The sequence below is a fragment of the Haliotis rubra genome, unplaced genomic scaffold, assembly GCF_003918875.1.
Source record: "Haliotis rubra isolate DU_JTF1 unplaced genomic scaffold, ASM391887v1 Scf206, whole genome shotgun sequence".
Taxonomy (NCBI): Eukaryota; Metazoa; Mollusca; class Gastropoda; order Lepetellida; family Haliotidae; genus Haliotis; species Haliotis rubra.
Window position 1 is genome coordinate 1,376,755 of NW_025766070.1, and position 20,339 is coordinate 1,397,093.

The 20,339-nt window shown below is 38.1% G+C and overlaps 1 protein-coding gene across 1 annotated transcript in view; it reads left to right on the forward strand.

The window, feature by feature from the left end:
- LOC124276132 (kinesin-like protein KIF26B) overlaps positions 1 to 20,339 on the forward strand; it is a 205,052-nt gene that overhangs the window by 128,455 nt on the left and 56,258 nt on the right. The window contains 1 exon segment of the mRNA XM_046711803.1: positions 17,483 to 17,692. Coding sequence (XP_046567759.1) covers positions 17,483 to 17,692 — 210 coding nt within the window.

Consider the following 20,339-nt stretch of genomic DNA (forward strand, 5'->3'; position numbering starts at 1 on the left):
ATTATTTGAAAACTCTGTTCTGTAATTTACAAATTTTGAAGAAAATATGTCCAGATTTTCTTGGTGTAATTATTTTAGTTTAGATTTGAAAAGGTTAATGATAGTAATATTGAGATTGTTGGCTTTGTGACACAGGTTTTGGCAGATAACAATTGAAATCATCATGGTGCCACCGAATTATCTAGATTGTTATGTGAGTGAGTGAGTGATTTAGGGGGAACTATGCAGACATTCTAACTAATGTCTTCAGTGTAGCTCTGCCAACAAGATCTTCTTCCATCCATTATTTTGATCGTTAACTAAAGAGGAAGATATCCAGAATTGTATGGTTATGAGAGACTTGCAGTTTCAATAAGCCTTGGCACCTCCTGCGACTGAATGAACAATTTTTGTGGGGGGATGAAAGGAGCGGAAATGGGTGACATGTTTGTGCCGCCACATGAAAGAAACTGTGTCATTTACTAATGAAAGGTGATGCATATCTTATCAGAATTATTTACAATTTGCTCATATTGGGAATAATTATCCTACTAATGGGGCAATTACACTAGAGCACTCGCAAATATAAAACTGGACTTTATAGACAAGCACTCCTTAAATGGAAACCAGCTATGATAATTACGTAACATTATGTAATTTAAGGAGAGACATAAAAATATCCCTTTGAACTTACATGCTTGACATGTAGAATAGCATGCCATAGACTCCGTTGGTGTCCCACATTCCCTCCCCCTGTCGCTGGCTTCCCACCACCATCCCCCCTTTCAGCAGCCACCCACACACTATTTCACCACCCACGGGATTGCTAATGTCAGTGTGACTATTACGTAATACACATGCTGGGTAAGGGCTGTTGATCATCTTACAGTGGCCCTTTTCACAGTAATAAGATGACATGTACAATGGCTGCAGATGACCATGACCCAAGGTGACTAACTCATGTTTAGGGCTGCTCATGGTTATGGTCTGACCCAAATTAACTTTCAGATTCTTTCTTATGTTGACTAGCCACTAGCCCATCACAATGACTGAGATTTTGCCTTAAAATTGCCTTTAACTTAATGAAAACAAGTATGGATGATGATAGCTGCAAATAGCTGCAAAATTACTGATGTGACTTAAAGCCACATATACTCATTCACTATAGATTATGACAAGAGATTTGATGAAATGAATGCATTTTGCAGCAAAAAAGACAATGTTCTATATGTTAATATAAGTAGTCATCTACTGCACTACAACTTATGTTTTCAAGGAACTTGACTCTTGCCCCTTTACCCCTAATTCTTAAATATCTCTTCCAACCTACCCCTTCAATTCAAGACTATGTCTCCCCTCTTCAAATTTTTTGAATTTACAGACTGATTATCTCCCCTGTCCCCAACATTATGACTATCTCTCCCTCCTCCAGTTCTACATCACCTCCAGACACAAATCTTTCTCTTACCTCTCTTCCCTCCCCCATTCATGTCTATTTCTCCCCCTCCTGAACCTCCTGAGTATCCCCTCTCCATCATCAACTTCTCCCCATCTTCCGCCTTTCGGCCTTGCCCCCCAGAGAACACAGGGGGATCATAGGACTGGGACTAGAAGCTTTAGACCCCACAGCTGCCAAGGTCATTATGTAATCTTTAAACTTTGTATAAATGTTTCTCACATGCTTTATGCTTGTGGTCTTTGACAGAGTTTTTTTCTAAAACTTAATGGATGTGCATATCCGGTCGTCTTTGTTGAAATGCTCATTATGATGTTGTTCCTAGGTTGAGGACCTGGCAACATAACTAAGGGTCCTCTTGAAGAATTTTGAAATAAAAGATCTGGATATTTTTACTTTGAATCCAGGGATATCATTTCACATTTGAAAGCAGTCCGGAGAATCATGTGCAAAGAATTTCACTCAAATGCAGCACCTCATTACGAAGATTGTTGGTTGGTCTAGATTCTCAAATTGATAATTTACTGATCTTATTTCACATTTATGGGAAATATGTTTTTGATTATATTTTTATGTTCCCATCAGTGTAATTTGTGAACTGAAATGTGAAGTATTAATGAAAAGTTTCAAACATCCATTCTGTGTTTATTGGTATAAAAAGTCAGTTCATGCATTAATTTAGTTCAACAACACCATATTTTCTTTCACAATTTGTCAAATATCTTTTCATCATCCATTCAGTTACTGTTAATGGGACTTTTTAAGTCTGCTTAGCGTAAAATATTAATGAAACATAGCTATTTGTCCAATAGGTGTGTGGTAATTGTGTTCCAGGCATCAGTTAGGAAGATCACATCACCATAAACCTAACGTGTCCGGTAAAAGCAGCTATCCTTCCAAGAAGTGCAACCTGTTTTGCTTGTTGCCATTTCCCCCTGAAGGTCCAAGTTAAGACATGGAAAAGACCAATTAAGCATTTGTTACAAATCATCTCTTGACAGTTATCAGTCTTTTAAGATGTCCAGAGAAAAATCTGCAACAGTTTTTGCACCTACGACATAATGAATGCACTTGGTTATTAGCAAAAACTGAGAAGCAATTATAGAGTGGTCACTAAAAAGTCACCACCAGTACGTATTTTATCCTGCTGGGCTTGAAGACCACTTGGAAGCGAGATACTACATCCTTCAACTGATTTGTGAGACGTGCACCCCCTCACCAAGATTGCCTGTAACCAGTTTGATGGGCTGAAAGCCATTTCATGCTATCAGTCATGGCTGACTGCTGGATCGGGGCTTTCTCTGTTAGGACAATTTCCCTCCTACTTCAGTTTACAGCTGCTAATTTATGTGCCCATTTCCCAGGGACTGTTTCCACTTGAGGGCGCGCTTTTGCTGTTATGTCCAGTCCATGCCAAGATAACCGGTCATAACGCTTCTGCCAGGCCAACGTTCCGTAATCCCCAATCAGTGACTCCAAGAGAATTGTAATTACGAGCGTGCTTTTATTGCAAGCCATAGTCAACTCACAGGCTCCTAAACACTACAGGGAAAGAAAATTAACACTAAAACTATTCAGCATAAATTCAATAGATTTGTGAGAAATTTCCAAACTGATAATCATTTCCTGCACTTCAAACGCCTTCCTCTGAATAAAGCTATTCAACAGTTTTGTTGTGTTCAAATTGTATAATGCAAGATTAGGTTTCCTAAACATAATTCCAAGCTGTTATTTTATCATCAAATTATAATTATTGCTTCATTCTGCATAATAGCCTTAATGACGGATAACTCTGAAAAAATGGCTGTTAAGCTGCCTTGCAAATGCTTTCACATCAGCCATCTTATAGATTGGCTTGCCCAGCTATCAACATGGTGTCTGTAATTTTTTTTTCAGAGAGTAAGACTAAAAGATTTCAATGAGAAATTATTAGCTCAAAGGTCAGAATTTGTCAACTGTAATGATTTTTTTGTTTTGGAGGTGATGAGAGGCCATTGAACGGCCTAATATTTTCATCATCGCTTTTCAAGGCATTGGATGACTCATGAATACAAAACAAAAACTTTCATAGGAAAACTGCGATAAATCCCAAAGCATATTTTGCAAACAGAAAGAAGGAATAGCAATACATTCTCAACACACGATGATTCATCTGCATCCAAAAATAATGTCTTGTATCTAGTACAAATTCAATACTTTTAACCCATACAAATCGTTTTCAAACATTTAAATACAACGGCCGAGAAGAAATATCCTAATCACAGCAACTGAAAGCAATTTCACCATTACATGCATGTTTTTCTATTGAAGACAAAATTGTTGTACAACATATAAATTATGTACATTTTGATAGAGTCTCCTCACGATTGTTTGGACAACAAAATCATTGTGATTAAATGTTTTTTTCAAGCTACGTATTTCACATGTACATACAGTGTGTTTGCTGAATTTATCAGAAAGATATTAGAAATCTTTAAGTCTGTTACAAAGTACACGCGTGACTTTTGAATATCTGTAATTACTTATCAAGTTATTAATAAAAATAATAAATGATTGCTGATAAGATTAACTTAAATATACTGGAATAAAGTACTAATTTCAGGTCAAAGAGGTTGAAAAGTATATGTTAGGCCTTGTTCGTGAGTGCAAATTCCATTTTCAGTTCTGAGAAGTAAATACTAGTTATCTTGGACAGAAATGACTATTTAAAGAGACTTCCAAGGAGAGCATCACTTGGTCTGCCCTCTGATTGGCTGGAACAGCAGTCATGTGATGTAATGACTGAGTACACCAGCTGCACTCCGAACCCATGATTATTTAAACAGCTCAATTTCAAATCAAATTAAGAAATACCTCCTCACCCTGACTGCAGGAATATGGTCATTGTGAAATTGACAGTTATTAATTACAAGACTTGTCATGTATGTTGAATATTTTATGATAGATGTGAATTTTGTCAAGGCTGGTTCTTTACTAAACTGTGGCCATTATGGTGAAAGTAAAGTTTGGAGGACACTGATTCAGTACACTACAAATGAAGAATTGTATAATTCAACCAAAATATCTACATAGGTTATATTTAATAGGATAGAGCAGCCTCACATTGTATGTGTAGATTTATATATCTTTGAAAATATTGGTCTTAGGTAATGTCATAATTTCACAACATAGTATTATGATTTTGGAGTGAGTGAGTGAGGATTGATATACAACAGCAATATCACAGTTAACTTGATGGATACATGTCTGCATATTCAGGTAGGGGGTGGAGTCCATTCGTCACACTGAAGACCTGGGTTCGATTCCCACATGGGTACAACATGTGAAGCCCATATCTGGTGTCCCCTGCCGTGATATTGCTGGAATACTGCTAAAAGCAGTGTTAAACCACTCACTCACTCTTCATATTCAATCATAGTAGATCGATGCTCTTGATGTCAGTCAGTAAATTTTCTGGCCCAGAATCAATAATTTACAGATATCTGTTATATAGCTTGAATATTGTTGAGTAAAAACACATAAACTACTGCATCTACTACTAAGACCATTAACATTATCTTGGACAATGGATCAGTTTGCATTGGATAACAAATTAAACTAACCCATGAAGAATTGCTCTGAATCAACCAATGCTTGTCGTAAGAGGGGTCTAACGGGATCTGGTAGTCAGGCTCACTGACATGGTTGACACATGTCATCGTATTCCAACCTGCGTTGATCGATGCTCATGATGTTGATCACTAGATTGTCTGCCCCAGATTTGATTATGTACAGACCGCCACCATATAGCTGGAATATTGCTGAGTGTTGAATTAAACCACAAACAAATGAAACAGATTGAACTCCTTGGGGAGTACACAACCCAACTTGTACAGTGTACACTCCTACAGTCATCTCATCTACCATTCCCATTCACTGCTGCTTGAACACAGACAAAAACCTATATACATAATTTGCAACACCAAATATCAGTTACCCAGCCTAGCAAGGAAACACTTACTACTGAGGCCACACTTGTTCTCGTCGCTATATATGGATGGGATAATGCTGATGTGATGTAAATATTTTCACTCACTCACTCACTCCATCACTCATTCACTCCATCACTCACTCACTCACTCACTCACTCACTCACTCACTCACTCACCCCTCCTGAGGTACTCATTAACTGTTCATCTGTCTCATGGTATGACCACAATGACTCTGTTCAATTTCTTCAGCTGACCTGAAGTCAAACGGAATTGCCAGGTATACTTAAGTCTTAAAATTAGTTTTCAAGCTGTTAATTGCCTCCTTTCAACTTCCCTAGATGGTGTTAGGTGTGCTTGAAATTTACATATTTTTTAACTTAATAGTTTGCATATTAATGATGTATGGCAGAGTTGGCAAAACAAGGTGATGGAATATGTGAGTAGAAGGTACAAGTGACGTGTTCCTGGTGAGAGACAGCAGAATGATATTGATGAGGTCGCTGTGGAGTGTCAAACACTAACTAGGAGAGTCTTCATCAAAGAATAGTGACATAATTGAGGTTAAGCTCCACAGGCAGACCTCGGTATAATGCTACATCGGGGAATCACACCCAAATTGTTATTTGGAAATTTTTAATGTTTCCAGCTGCTAAAGAGCCAGTGGGGTAGTCTTGTGGTTAAAGCGTTCGCTCGTCGTGCCAAAGATCTGGGTTCGATTCCCCACATGGGTACAATGTGTGAAGCCCATTTCTGGTGTCCCTTCCCATGATATTGCTGGAATATTGCTAAAAGCAGCATAAAACCATACTCACTTAACAGGTAATGTCAACTGATATAAATAGACTGTGGATCTAGTTAGAATGGATGATGGTTTGGATGGGAGATGGGCTGAGATGGAGTTTTGAGTAGGGATGGATTGGATGGCCATTGTTTGTGTGTGTGTAATGATATAGGGTTGTAGTTAGAGCCATGGATAGTTTGGTTCTTGACATGGATTGGTTCTTTTGGAGATGGTGAATGAGGTTCCAGTAATGGTGGTGGGGAGTGGTATTGCAGTTCTTGCCTGGTCCTCAGGGATGAGGGATACTGCTTAAAGAGAGGGTGTAAAGGAAATGCATATCAGATTCATGAATTGTCATCAGTTATCTCAATGATGAGATAACATGTGTAGAGATTCTGATTATTTTCAGTAACAGGGAATACATCTCTGTCAGGGTAGGGAGTTTATACCATCTCTCTTTCCTATGGCACCAAGTCCATTTCAGTTGTCTAATTAATTAATTGGTTTGGAATAGCCAATGTAAAAAATCTCATTTAAGGGTGCTTTAGTTTTTTTTGTCTCATAAAATCAACGAGTGGTTCAACGATTAACCACAGCTCTCATTCTTATCGAGGATCTTGTCTTAATTGGTCGAGAAATAATGGCTAATGAAGGAACGAGAAGACCAAAGGACTACAAGGGATGATTCCACACACGGACGCTCTGATCATCAGCATAATTACCAAATTTATCCTAATTGGTACCACATCTTCATCTTTAACCCAACAGTGGCTCAAGGATAATAGTAAACCAATTTTTAGCCAATTATGGCCATTATGATATAGATACATTGATACAATCTAATCACTGCATTCCTGTCCTGAAAATTGTGGCAAATAGCCCTCAAGATCAAATATTCACATAATGTCCTACATGCCCAATTATCCTCCCAATCTACAGACAAAGTTGGTTGACAAAGGAATTCAAAGCAGGGCACTGATAAAGGATGATGGTAAACCTGGCACTAATAACCTTTGAGAAGTTTACATGTAAGAAGAACTGATGCCAGAAGGACTAGCCGATTCCATTGCTCTGGCACTGAAGTCAATATAAGCACCAGCACGTCCCCACAGGCGATACAGCTTTGGTCATCGGGGTCCAGCAGTGCCAGTTCCAACCCTGATGAGACATAATTGGTAGTCTGGGTCTGAAGGTCCGCCGCTGTCCTGCCCCAGGATGCATCCAATGTTTTCATGTCAAAACTAATAATTTCTTGAGAACAAAAACTAGACCTCTTAGCAGGCTTGTTGAGCTGTGTAGACATCGATGCTGAGCCTAGTAGTTCCGTTACATACACCTTCCTGGAAAAACACCACAGAGTGACTAGATTCAATAAGCTTAGTCTGAAACATTTCCTCGGGGCAAAAAAGCCTTGTCCAGTAAATCGCCAGTCCCTTTCCTTCAAAGTGCCATTGCAAAAAGCACTCACCTATTTCAGCGGAATGATTATTCAAGATTGGTCCAATTTACATCAAAGACTTTCACGAAATGTTGTTACTGTCAATAAGATAAACTGCACTTGCATTAATGGGATTTTTCTCTATGATTATTACATTTGTATATATTGCTCTGTGTAATCTGGGTTTATAGGTCAAAACTCTATTGGTGTGAAAATTGGAATTAGTGCATGCCCAGGGGTTATTGAAACAAAGGCATGTGGTCGATTTGTAATGGATTGGGCCCACGGATCCATAGAAAGTACAAAACAGCTGGAGTGGAATCGTGACAAAAATACGTTTACTAGTGATTTTTGTGTATGTTATTACACAAATTAGTATGTAATTAGATAAAGTATGTATGCATGACCACTGAGTATACATTATATCACACATGTGAACTATTGATTTTTTGCTCTTACCGGCAACAGAATTATCATGAAATCATAATGAAAAATCACTCTTATTGATGACTTTTACCAATTCTTCTTCTCATGACAAAACAGAAACATTGCTAGTGTGAAATTAAAAATACCAGATGTAAGTCATTTGAAAGTGTCTTTAATTTCCATTCCAGTATCTCAAACATTTCCTTAACTTTAAAATTTGATATTTCCATTTAGCCAAAAAGGCCCTCTTTCTTTCTAACTATGCACAGTCATGGAAGGGGGTCTGTCTTTATCAGAGATACCATGCTAACAGTTCACAGTATGACATGTAATTTGTCTGATACAAGCTATAACCACAGCTACAGTTGATGTGTGGTAAGCCTATTGCACCTGACACAGGTGAGAGATAGCGAGCATCCTGAGCTGTGTCCCTGGAGAACTGTACATTGCATGTTATGCTCAGTTCATGACATGCAGTACAAACAATATTCAATAAGTCAGCATTGCATGACATATTGATAAGCTGTGAGAATTAACCTCATCACACAATCCAGATTAATCAATGACTAGAACAAGGACTTAATTATCTATTTGTCCGTAAGGAAGGGTAGGATTATGTCTGCAGTGGAGAAGGGGACAAATCAGGCTCAACAAAGATGATGATGATGATGATGACGATGATGATGATGATGTCATTAACTATTTTCTTTGTTTGAGTGGTCAGATTCTGTCTGCAGTAGAGAGGATGATGATGATGTAGATGATGATGATGTGATTGTCTGTTTGAGTGATCAGACTATGTCTGCAGAAGTAAAGGGGACAAATTGTCCTCAACAAATATGATGATGATGATGATGATGGTGATAATGATGATGGTTGTGGTGGTGGTTTCATTATCTATTTGTCTATTCAAATGGTCAGATTATGTCTGTAGGGTATGGGACAAGTCAGGCTCAACTATGATGATGATGATGATGATGTGAGTGAGTGAGTGAGTTTGGTTTTACGCCGCTTTTAGCAATATTCCAGCAATATCACGGCGGGTGATGATGATGATGAGATGATGATGTTGATGATGATGATGATGAATGTCATTATCTCTTTGTCCGTTCAAATGGTCCGGTTATGTCTGCAGGGCTAAAGGGGTCAAGTCAGGCTCCCCTTAGATGATGATGATGATGATGATGATGATGATGATGGAACAAACCAAACTAAATTAACTTGCATCCGTGCACAACCATTGCCAAAACTTTTCACAAAACTTAAATTGAAAACATGACTTTACAAACAGGACAGTAAGTAATTGTTGCACTGATCGATTCAGACAGGTCTTCTTGTACATCTCCTGCAAATTGGCAGACCATGAATTCTAACTAACAAATCCTCATCAGTGCAACAATTTGGAATTTAAAACCATATTGTTTGAAGTGATTTATTCCCTTTTTTTGTCAAACAAACAGTTAATTTGTCATCAAAAGAAATCTACATAGTGGATGACTCTCTTGGGTACACAAACAATAATGTGTGTCGGACATGAAGGCACACCATTGTTCCATCAAGCAAAATGATTGATGTAAGCCTGTTGTTCTGAGCAAATGAATGGGTGTTAAGCAAGTCTCCTGTATAACCTCAATGACTTCTGTAACACTATTACTGCTGTAGAACGGTCTCGGTAACGCGGACTTGTTGTCTTGAGTAATTTATATTATTTCGGTTGAAATGTGACTCAGTTTTGCTATGACATTTTCATCAGTCTTTGGAGCTTTCCATATCACAGCAACCCCCTAATTAACAGCAGCAAAAGGCACTTTCGGAATGCAAGAGTCATGAAAAGATTATCACGAAAGCCCTTGCGACGTCTTCGGCCAGAATAGAGGACTATGTTAGAGCAATGAGTTCTGAAGACCGGCACATTCACTGGGCTCTGTGTGTAAGGGTACCGAACAGCAGCCCTTGGGGACAATTAATTTGTCAGAAACAATTCTGAGATAGGCCTGATTTGCTTTGTGAGTTCATTGAAGTAGTCCTTGAAGGCTAAAACAGTTACCAAACCATTCTTGGACCATTCTCGACTTGTGATCTGTTTAGTATGCATGGTCAGGGGCCAGTTTGCCTCTTCCAGTTTTAAGTTGACAATAATCATCTGATTATGTTGATCTGCACCCCTGGCCATTTTGGGAAAAGAACATTTGTAGGGATTACTGAGTACTGGCAACTACAGTGAAATTGAAATTTCATGTGATGTTTAAACTCGTTGAGGATTTAATTTCCAGATGTCGTTCAGAAAGGTCATTTAAATATGGCTGAAGCTAACATATGATAAGATATTAAAGTATTATTCTTAGTAGACCCTCAGGGAAGATCTTTTCCTTAGTGTTTTAATGTTGATGCCTCGGACAATCTTCTATATCATTTCTGATTGATGTATTTGAGACAGCATTGAAATATAATCCTTAGAGCAGCCACTGATAAGAGCCTGAACATTGAACTACAAATCAGCCTTAATGCACTAACCTCTATTGAAGTACAGACATTATGACAGCCATAGCTTAAGATCACTTTATTAAAAAGTAATTTACCTTGTTCGGAAAAAGTGATCTTTAAACTTCAGCTATTGTCAGCCTGTTTTAGAGCATGGATGTTATGACATTCATATTGTGATCCCTCAGAACCCCAATCCTTGTTCAACAAATGGGTCTCAGTGCCACAACTATCGTAGGTCTGTTTGAAGGTTGTGGAGTAATGAAGGTCATGTACTTAAGATCCTTACATAACAACCTTATTAGGTTTGTTTGAAAGTATTGAAGTTATGGCATTAATATAGCTCGAAGATATCTCTTCAGAACACTCCACCTTCTTCCAAAGATGATCCATAATGCTACAACTACTTTAAGTCTGTTTGAAAGTATAAGAATAAATGTCACAGCTCTCACATCCCCTGTTGGTACAGCCATTGTATTCTGTTCAGTTAGGAGTGTGGTTAGTCAGTGGTTTATGTTTGTAAAACCTCAGTTAATGGTGCAGACAGTTGTAAAATCAGAGGTGTGATGTTGCTGTCTGTCTGCCAAGAAGAGAAGTACTTGGATCTTTTACACCTACATAGGATATAAACAATATGTTTTATTTCCTTTGTACGATTTGATGGTGGCAGTGTACTGTCCATTAGCCTAATACTTGATGACTGAAACTGGTAACTATGGCGTACAATAGGCACATTGGACCATGTGGTCGATTTTTAAGTAGGGATGTTTCTTGACAGTGTGAAAAATATTTGATCATGATTAGCAAGTCATGCTGGTCATATATTCTCTTACTAGCCTGTTTTTTCACATGACCAAATGAAAGGAAACACGGTAACAGTGAGGGGAAAATTATGTCAAAATTAAAAAAGATAGAATATGGAACACGGTTTTTTATGGATAACAACTTCTTTATTTTGTGAGTGCTCACGAAATAAAGAAGGTGTTATCCATAAAAACGTGTTCCATATTGTACGTCTCAACTTCTAAAAATGCCACTCAAACAAGTTAAAAAAGATAGAACTACTGTCTGAGTCAATATCAAACAGTTTTGTGACAGGTGAATAGCAAGAGACTTGATTTTTTTTGTTTTAAATAATATTTTCTAAATGGGTTATGTATAACATTTTCTGTTTTCTAGGTTTATGTATAAGTCACAAGATAGAAAAAGCAGCTAGACACTCTGTAGATATTTCCACTGGCCAGATAGAAATGAAAGTAGCCATGGGCCACTGGGCAAGCATTAATTTTGCGCACTGCTTACTTTTATTGACTATGTGGGATTTGGTTATATTGTTATCTTTGGTGTAGTGTGTTTAAACTGGGATTTAGGTGATCACTTTGGTCTATTGAAGGTTAGGAGTGTAATGTCAATCGTTAAGTGTCATAAACCGAGGAGTTTAATGTCTATAAACCCAGGATTAAGAAAAGTACAAACCTGGGGTTTGGTTGAAGCATCTCAGTATTGTACTGGCTACTGACAGGATATAGGTGAATCGATGCATGTCTACAAGATCTGGGACTCCGTGATACAAGGTTTAGATAAAGGTCCCTACAGTGTCCTGTCTGGGGTTAGCGCAAGGCATTTGTAAGCTGCGTTGTCGGGGATTTACGTGAATCAATGTATATCTACAAGATCTGTGATTTTCATGATCTCTAGGTTATTGCCTGAAGTGCAGATGATGCTCCCTATAGTGTGATGTGATTTAGGTGAAGGCATTTTTAGTCTGCATTGTGTGAGATTTGGGTGAAGTGACGCCAGTGGTGTTTTTTGATTTTAAAGGAATTGATTTCCTGAGACCAACATCAACAAAGCTGGGAAAGAGTATCTGTATCGTGGGAATGGGGTTAAGTGTCGTGTACAGTGTAGCCCCTGTCAACAGAGTCTACTGCGAAGTGATCATCGACACCTTCCGTAGTACGAGGATCATCAGCAACGTCTGTTCAAACCACAAAGAAACAACTAGACGATGAAATCCCATTCCCAATGATAATGGTCAATCTGGCCAAGCAATGTGGTCATTAATCGCAGATTACACCATACAAGCTAGCCATGCAGGTTGTCCATGTTCAGGTGGCTGGTCAGGGATAAAGCCAGGGCTGGACACTATTCCCCTTACAACACCGGCTGTCACTCCCATCCCCCTAACCAGAGACTCTGATGAATAGTTGTGAGGTTTAACAGTTGCCCAGTAATAGCATTGTCAGGACCACTGATGGCTGAATTCAGTCCTCTGTCAGAGGGTTCCCAATCATCAAAACAGTTTTCTTTCCTAGCAGTGAAGTTGAAAATTAGATTTTCCCCTAGCCTGGCTCTCGAGGTTGAATGTAAATAGATTCCACGCGAAACATGATTTAGCCACGATGCTGTATTGAGAAACAGAGAATAACGGAGGACTCCGTGTACAATGCGATTGCAGTGCATTAAAGAGATTAGGCTCTCAAACTCTGTATTAATGTACGCCCGGCCACCGACCATGGGCTCATGCCATCCTCACTATGGTTTGATTGCTTCCATAATGTATTGAGAGCAAGAACCAGTTGCTGCATGTCAGTCTACTGATGGAATGCACGCTTTTAAACGGATTATTTTCTAATTGTCCAGTTTGCTATTACAGAATAAAAGATGACACAGTTTGTTATTAGATTGAAATTACCTTATTGTTAGTCTGTAATAGGGTGACGTGTTCATGGATGAAGTACTGTTCTTTACCATGTCTCAATGTTTAACATAAAAGGATCATAAAAGTATCACATTCCGTGCTAGTTTGTTCAAGAGGAAACCGAGCATTTATGAAAGTTCAGGACCATTTAATGCTACCTTGTTCCATTTCAGATTTTTTACAAAGGCATCGCAAAAAATGAATATATTGTTTGGATCATCTTTGTTTTGATAGCCTTGTGACCATACAAATGATAAACAGTGAATCTCATGTAGTACAGGACTTGTAGCTGGAGCCACTGCAGTAGATTCATGACTGTTGTATGTTGTAGCATTATTTCACTGGTATGGCATTATGCTACAGAACAGCCATTTTTGTACAATATATTACTGAAATACATCCTGGAAATGGTTTAAGGTAAAGTTAATCCAATGACTAATTATATCATGCCTAGTGGAACATATGTGAGCTTTCAACATGGTCTGTGTTTTGGCTTACAGCAACATCATTTTGATCATGTATTGTATCCTTGTATTAATATTAGCATTTAAACACTTCTCAGTGTTTGAAATTAAGAGTAACAGTCAAATTTCCCTGATACTGATCACTAATATTTAAAAAGAATATTGAAAGTTAAAAAATTACAACCTCCCAAGTTAAAATGGGTTTTTTTTCACTAAACATAAATAACCTAAAAATGTTTTCTGCTATTTTATAATTCTAAAGGTTTACTGTTTAAAGAGAATAGTTCCACATATAGTGTAGGGCTCTATCCTGTATGCAAGACCGTATTTTACCAGATAACTATCAAAGAGTTAATCATAGACGTATATGAAAAACTAGATGTTTGGCATACCGTTATGACAAGTGAAATTAAGGTTATAACCCCCAGACAGGGCTGCTTAACCGGTTTCAGGAGATGATTCACCTAAAATGCTCATTTGTATAACAAGAAAACAGCGGTTTACCATGTCGACCCATCTCAACTTGGCAGATAGTAATTTCCTAACAAGTGTTTTTCATATGTAGGATGACTATCATGTCATCTGTTGTAGGTAGTATGTTTGAAATGGAACAGATCTCAGCTGAGACTAATTTTCTAGCAAACTAAAAAGTACATTTTATGTGGCAAAATGAGTTACTGTCAGCCCCAGGGGAGTGATTCCACCAAGCCCAGAGGAGGGAGGTGTTTTATGGCCATGCCTGCCAAGATTATGGTGAACACTTGGAACAAGACTCAGGATGAACATCTAATGAAGCTAAGGAATCATAACTTGGCTTAGTAAAAGTCCCACCATAATGGTTAAATAGCTGTGACATATACGACCTTACAGATGAAATATACTTAATCAGATTTGCAAAGTGCCTGATACTATTAATCTGAGTTGTAAATCAAAAGGACTTGACACAATTGAGGGAGATGATAGTGCTGATAAATATTTCATGCCCCTGGCCAACTGCAGAAAGGATATGCCAGCAAAAACGGTCCTAGCTAGATGAGGCGAATCCTGCTGGCGGAGACACAGCCAGCAGATTGGATTTAATCAGGCAAACACGAAAATTGGCCTTCACTGTTTAGGTTCATAACAATTGTTGATACAGTGGAATTTGCCATCAGTCTGTAGCATATCTGGTTGTGGCTTGAAATTTGATCCAGAGTTATGCTCGATTTAGTACATCTATTATTCAAGTGCCCAATAAAGGTAGAAAAGTGGGAATGGTTCGGATTGTCAAAAAATTAAATCTGAAATGTGATTTGGGGACTGTCATATCGTCAAAGGAGATTAGCACTTGTGTTCGTATTTCAATGCATAATTCAATTGGTAATATTAAATTATCATCAAAGAACTGTAACAGGTCAAGACAGTTAGGCTGCTTCAGAACTGAACATTCAATGAAGTTGGGGAACTGGGTTAGCAAATTAGTATCACAAATGATTGGAACCCATTCCTAGCTTCTGTAAGCTGCACAAATTGAAACAAATGGTTCACAAATTCGCATTCCTTTTCACAGACTGTAGTAAAACCCTGTCAGGGCAAGTTACTGTGAAGGGTTGGAACAGAATACAGATGGGAGTCAGTGCGTAGTGCCTTGTCCTTGTACACTCCGAGGCTCTGATTAAATGGCTGAGGAGCGCCAATCGATGACTATTATTGATTTTCTATGTGTCAATCTGCTCATATTCTGTGACCATCCGTCATATAAATAAGCTCTAATACATCACATTCCTTTGGGATTTGTACATCAACTCCTATAGGCACTTCCTCTCATCCTTTTAATTTTCTACTTTATTGCACATTATGGCAAAGATTACCAAATTACTGATAGTGTATATATTTGTTTGGTGCTGGAATGGGGCACCAGTTGCCCTTGGTGGCCTCCAGGATATATGATTGGTAGCCCGTATAGCACCGTTCATTTGGTAATAAGTTGAAGAATGTCTTTTGATATAGCAGAAAGTGGGCTTATTACTTAAGCTGGGTATGATGTATATTTCTGGACCTTTCAGTGCATTTGGGATATCTTATGGGACCATCAGGATATTTCCCAGAATCCCAAATCGAATTAAGGTATCGCCAGTTGCTGTCATAGAATGTTGTATGCATTCAGTGGAAATCATAGTGCCAAGATTAGGAATATTTTTAAGAATTCTTTGGTGTTATTCAATAATACCATAAGGTAATAAACCATTGTATGAAGCAGCATGGGGTTTTGTTTAATTCATTAATGGATAGAGTTTTGTTTTTTAGTTGAATTTTTCATTTGAAACATTCAAACTAAGAGCATTTGTCAAGCAGGATTAAAAATGACCATGAACTGAACAAATTTAAGTGATTAAATTAAATTTGATACTCTTGATAATTTTTATTGGCCATTCTCAAAGCAGTAAAATTTAATTGTGGCATGAATAATGGAATGTAACAACTTCTATTCTTTGTTCATGATGACATTTGTGAAGAAATGGGTTTGTGGAGCTGATGGCATTTCTCAAACTCAAGTAATTTAGATTTGTGTCACTCTCTCAAGGACACGCTCCCAATAAACTAGAGAGAGAAACTGCATCTAGGGCAAAAAGAAAATTGTTTACATTCTGAAACATCAAACATTAAGATGTTTATTTACATTTATGACTTTGAATACTCACTTTTTTCTTAAATTAATGTCCCAGATTTGCTCAATTATTCAGTTAATGTTTATTGTTTGAATTCATGGTATTATGTAACAAAACAATACAAATACTACAGGAAATTGATTGTGCCTAGAATGTAGAATTCTAAGGCAGATTCGATAAAATACGAGGTAGCCATTTTCCTTGATGGGCAATATTGGTTCAATTCATAAGTTAGTATGATTTTACATGATTTTAGAAATATTTGAACATTATCATTATGAGCGACACTAGAAATGGGCTTCATTGTAATTGTGTTAAGAATCAAACCTTCGCTTTCAGCTAACAAGTGAGAACATTAACCACTGGATTATCCCTCGGCCCTTACTGTTTGTAAAGTAAAATGTAATTTCGGGAGGTAATCCCTGAGAGAGCAACAAAAATACCGGTACTGAATAGGGAATTATATGCACACTCACTAACTTCTTGTGGAGTTTTGTACTTGAATTGTTAACAAGCATTACATTCAAGTGGCATTTTCATGAGCAATATTTGTGATTGTTCATTGCTTGGTAGTCAGCTCAGGCTGGATATCTGCTACAGTTAATGTAACTTCCCAGACCTTCTCCATTGTTGATAGATCATCTACCAGGAGGGACAAAGGTCATTGTTTCAGCCCTAGTTGCATCACACGAAAAGATGTTAAAACATGGTACTTGTTATTACCTTGCCTCATGCTGCATCAATCTTATCCATTACAAGCAGCCACACACCTGCCTGTCAGTACACAATGCAATACTCGCGAACATGATATTAATTACCATTTCACTTCATAGGTGGTGGGGTAGTCAAGTGGTTGAAGTGTTCTCTCATCACACCGAACACCCGGGTTTGATTCCCTACATGGGTGCTATATCTTAAGCCCATTCCTGGTGTCCATGTCATGATTTTGCTGGAATATTGCTAAAAGTAATTCATCGACTTCACTCTCTCACTCATTTCAGATGACCCTTGTTTCTCACTTGTTTATCTATCACAAGGTCTAACATACTCCAATTCTTAAAGTCAATACAGACAGCAATATTTACAGAATAATTGGAACAATGATTTTTATGAAATTTTTATTTTTACTTTTTTTAGGTTAAAGTGATGCTGAAAATATGTTCGCCATCCAGCTCAACCCAAGGAGAGCAGGCCCACACTTTCCTAAACCTTGACCCTCGGAAGAAGCAAGTAACCGTTTATGACCCGTCCGCCAGTGGTTACTCAACTGCTGCAAGCAGAAGAGGGGGAGTGACTGCCCCTAAAATGTTTGCATTCGATGCTGTCTTCTCACCAGATGACTCGCTGGTAAGCTGTTTCACCCGTCTTTGTATAACTGACACTTCTTCATGTTTTATTCATAAAACACTATTGTGCACAATGAATTCTTTTTTCCATGTCTGTAACTACTAAGTGTAAGACTCCAACCTTGTTAAGTCCCATGGAAATCTTCCTGGACTCACAGGGAAGTTGGTTTAGTTGCACTCTCCCCAGGGAGTTGAAAATACAGCTTTTTCATAAAGTGATGCATAATGATCATTTGTTACCATGGTAGCCAAAATGCAAGTGAGTGGTATGATTTACCAGAATTTGAAAGTATGATTTAACCACATGTAGATGTACTGAACAAAAAAAGAAAGAGATATTTTTATGAAATTGTGTCTAGCTGACAAAACATTTTTGGTTCCCTATAGTAATGATAGGCATGAATTATAGTAACAACCTTGTGTATGTTTTTCTTAAAATTCAAAGGATTCAAATAAAGATTCAGTATCACTACACAACATCAAAGGCCTGATTCAACATTAATTGCTACCCTTACAACCTGTGTTCCAAATGAGACATCTTTTACCTGCTAAAACTTTATCTGAACTATTCATCAAGTTCAGCGTAGGTGTTTTTCTGCTTGTTAAACATTCATTTTCACCCATATTAACCCAGTTTTCTGCAAGAGTTGTTGATAGCTTGTCTGTTTTTGGTAACATCACATCTTGTAGCACTGGTTTTCACCCTAGTTGCTGGGACTTCGTTAAGCATGATAGCTGTATTGGGACCAGCATTATCTCCCCTTCTGACACTCTTATTATGGACTACCCTTTTTTGTTTGTTATGTGTTGAGTAAGGTGTTGAAAGGATGCGGCAACTTGGCAGATAGTATGACAACACAATGGTGCCAAGAATGTGACAGAAATTCTTGCGGCTGATCGATTACTTCTATACCTGAGGCTCGGTGTGTATTGTCAGATGGATAACACATTTTCAGGGTGTTCAAATGTATATAAACACTCTGTGATGTCTCCCTTAGGCAAGCCCATTCCTTTCTTGACCAACATTAGATAAGTTACCCACTGAAGGGTGATCTGTACTCTTAGAAGTGTCATGTGTTAAGGTTAGCGTCTTATTAGAATGTATTCTATTCTTTAAAATGTATTCTATTCTTTAAAAGGTTAAGTTTATCAGATTAAAATATTGAGTATCTGATTTCTGAGTCCAAGTCAAACACGCATCCGTATTTTCATAAATCAGATCAACTTTGCTGATAAAACTATTTTCAGATACCATTTTTAATTTTTAAAAGTGAAAGAATCATGTTAAGTAAATTATGTAGTGATATAAAATAATATCTTATAGGTAAAGTACACTTGGAATATGAAATTTGAATTACTGTATTCCATCAGAACATGACCCTGTGACATTGCCTTGAGATGAACTGGGTGTAGTCTGAGGATAATTGATATATGATCTATAGTCAGGAGATTGGGACCAAAGGTTTATGATGAGATATTTAGGGTTGAGGTAATGAGAGCTGACTGCATTGGGAGCAGTCACCAGGACAAGAAGAATCCAGCCATGTGTAAATTATTAATTAATTGGTTCCTTGGCTTTAGTTTGTGTGATGACCATATATAGCCTCTGTCTTGTTCATCACTAAATCATCGCAAAGCAGCACTGGTACTGTGATCCCATTACCTGCCCGGGGCAGAGCAGGTGAATAAGTAATAGTTTCCCCAGTCTGACAGAGCTGTGGCACTTATAACATTTCTACGTCTGACACTTCATTTCTGATGTGTCCTCCGGTTTCACTGGTCACACTATGCTCTTCATCACTGGTCACTCAACCGGTTTTCTGTCTGACATGTCCTCTAGTTTCACTTCTGAAACTATGTTTTGCAGTCTCACTTCTGACACTGTTTTTCTCCAGTTGCTCATATGACGCTGTTTCCTCCAGTTTCACATCTGACACTCTGTCCTCCCATTTCACATCTGACACTCTGTCCTCCAGTTTCACTGACACTCTGTCCTCCAGTTTCACATCTGACTCTCTCTCCTCCAGTTTCACATCTGACACTCTGTCCTCCAGTTTCACATCTGACAATCTGTCCTCCAGTTTCACATCTGACACTCTGTCCTCCAGTTTCACATCAGACGCTCTCTCCTCCAGTTTCACATCTGACATTCTCTCCTCCAGTTTCACTTCTGACACTAAGTTCTTAAGTTTCACATCTAACATATTGGGGTATCCTAGTGGTTAAGGTGTCAGGTGGCAGGGTTTGAGATTGCACACACTGGTATTTAGGACAAATGAGGATGGTACTGTATTTACATCGATGACAGTAATTTTGGTTTCTGAGGATGTACAAGAATTTTGGATGAATTCATGTGTTTGTGTCAGCATTTGTGTAATGTCTGAATAACATATGATACTGATGTCAAGCAGAGATATGGGCAGTGGGGTAGTCTAGTGGTTAAAGCGTTCACTCACCACGCCGAAGACCCGAGTTCGATTCCCTGCATGGGTACAATGCGTGAAGCCCATTTCTTGTGTCCCCCACCGTGATATTGCTGGAATATTGCTAAAAGCGGCATAAAACCATGCTCACTCACTCACTCTAAGATATCATTTGGCTTCACATCGGACTCTGTGGCATTTAATTTCACCTAGTACTTTCACTCT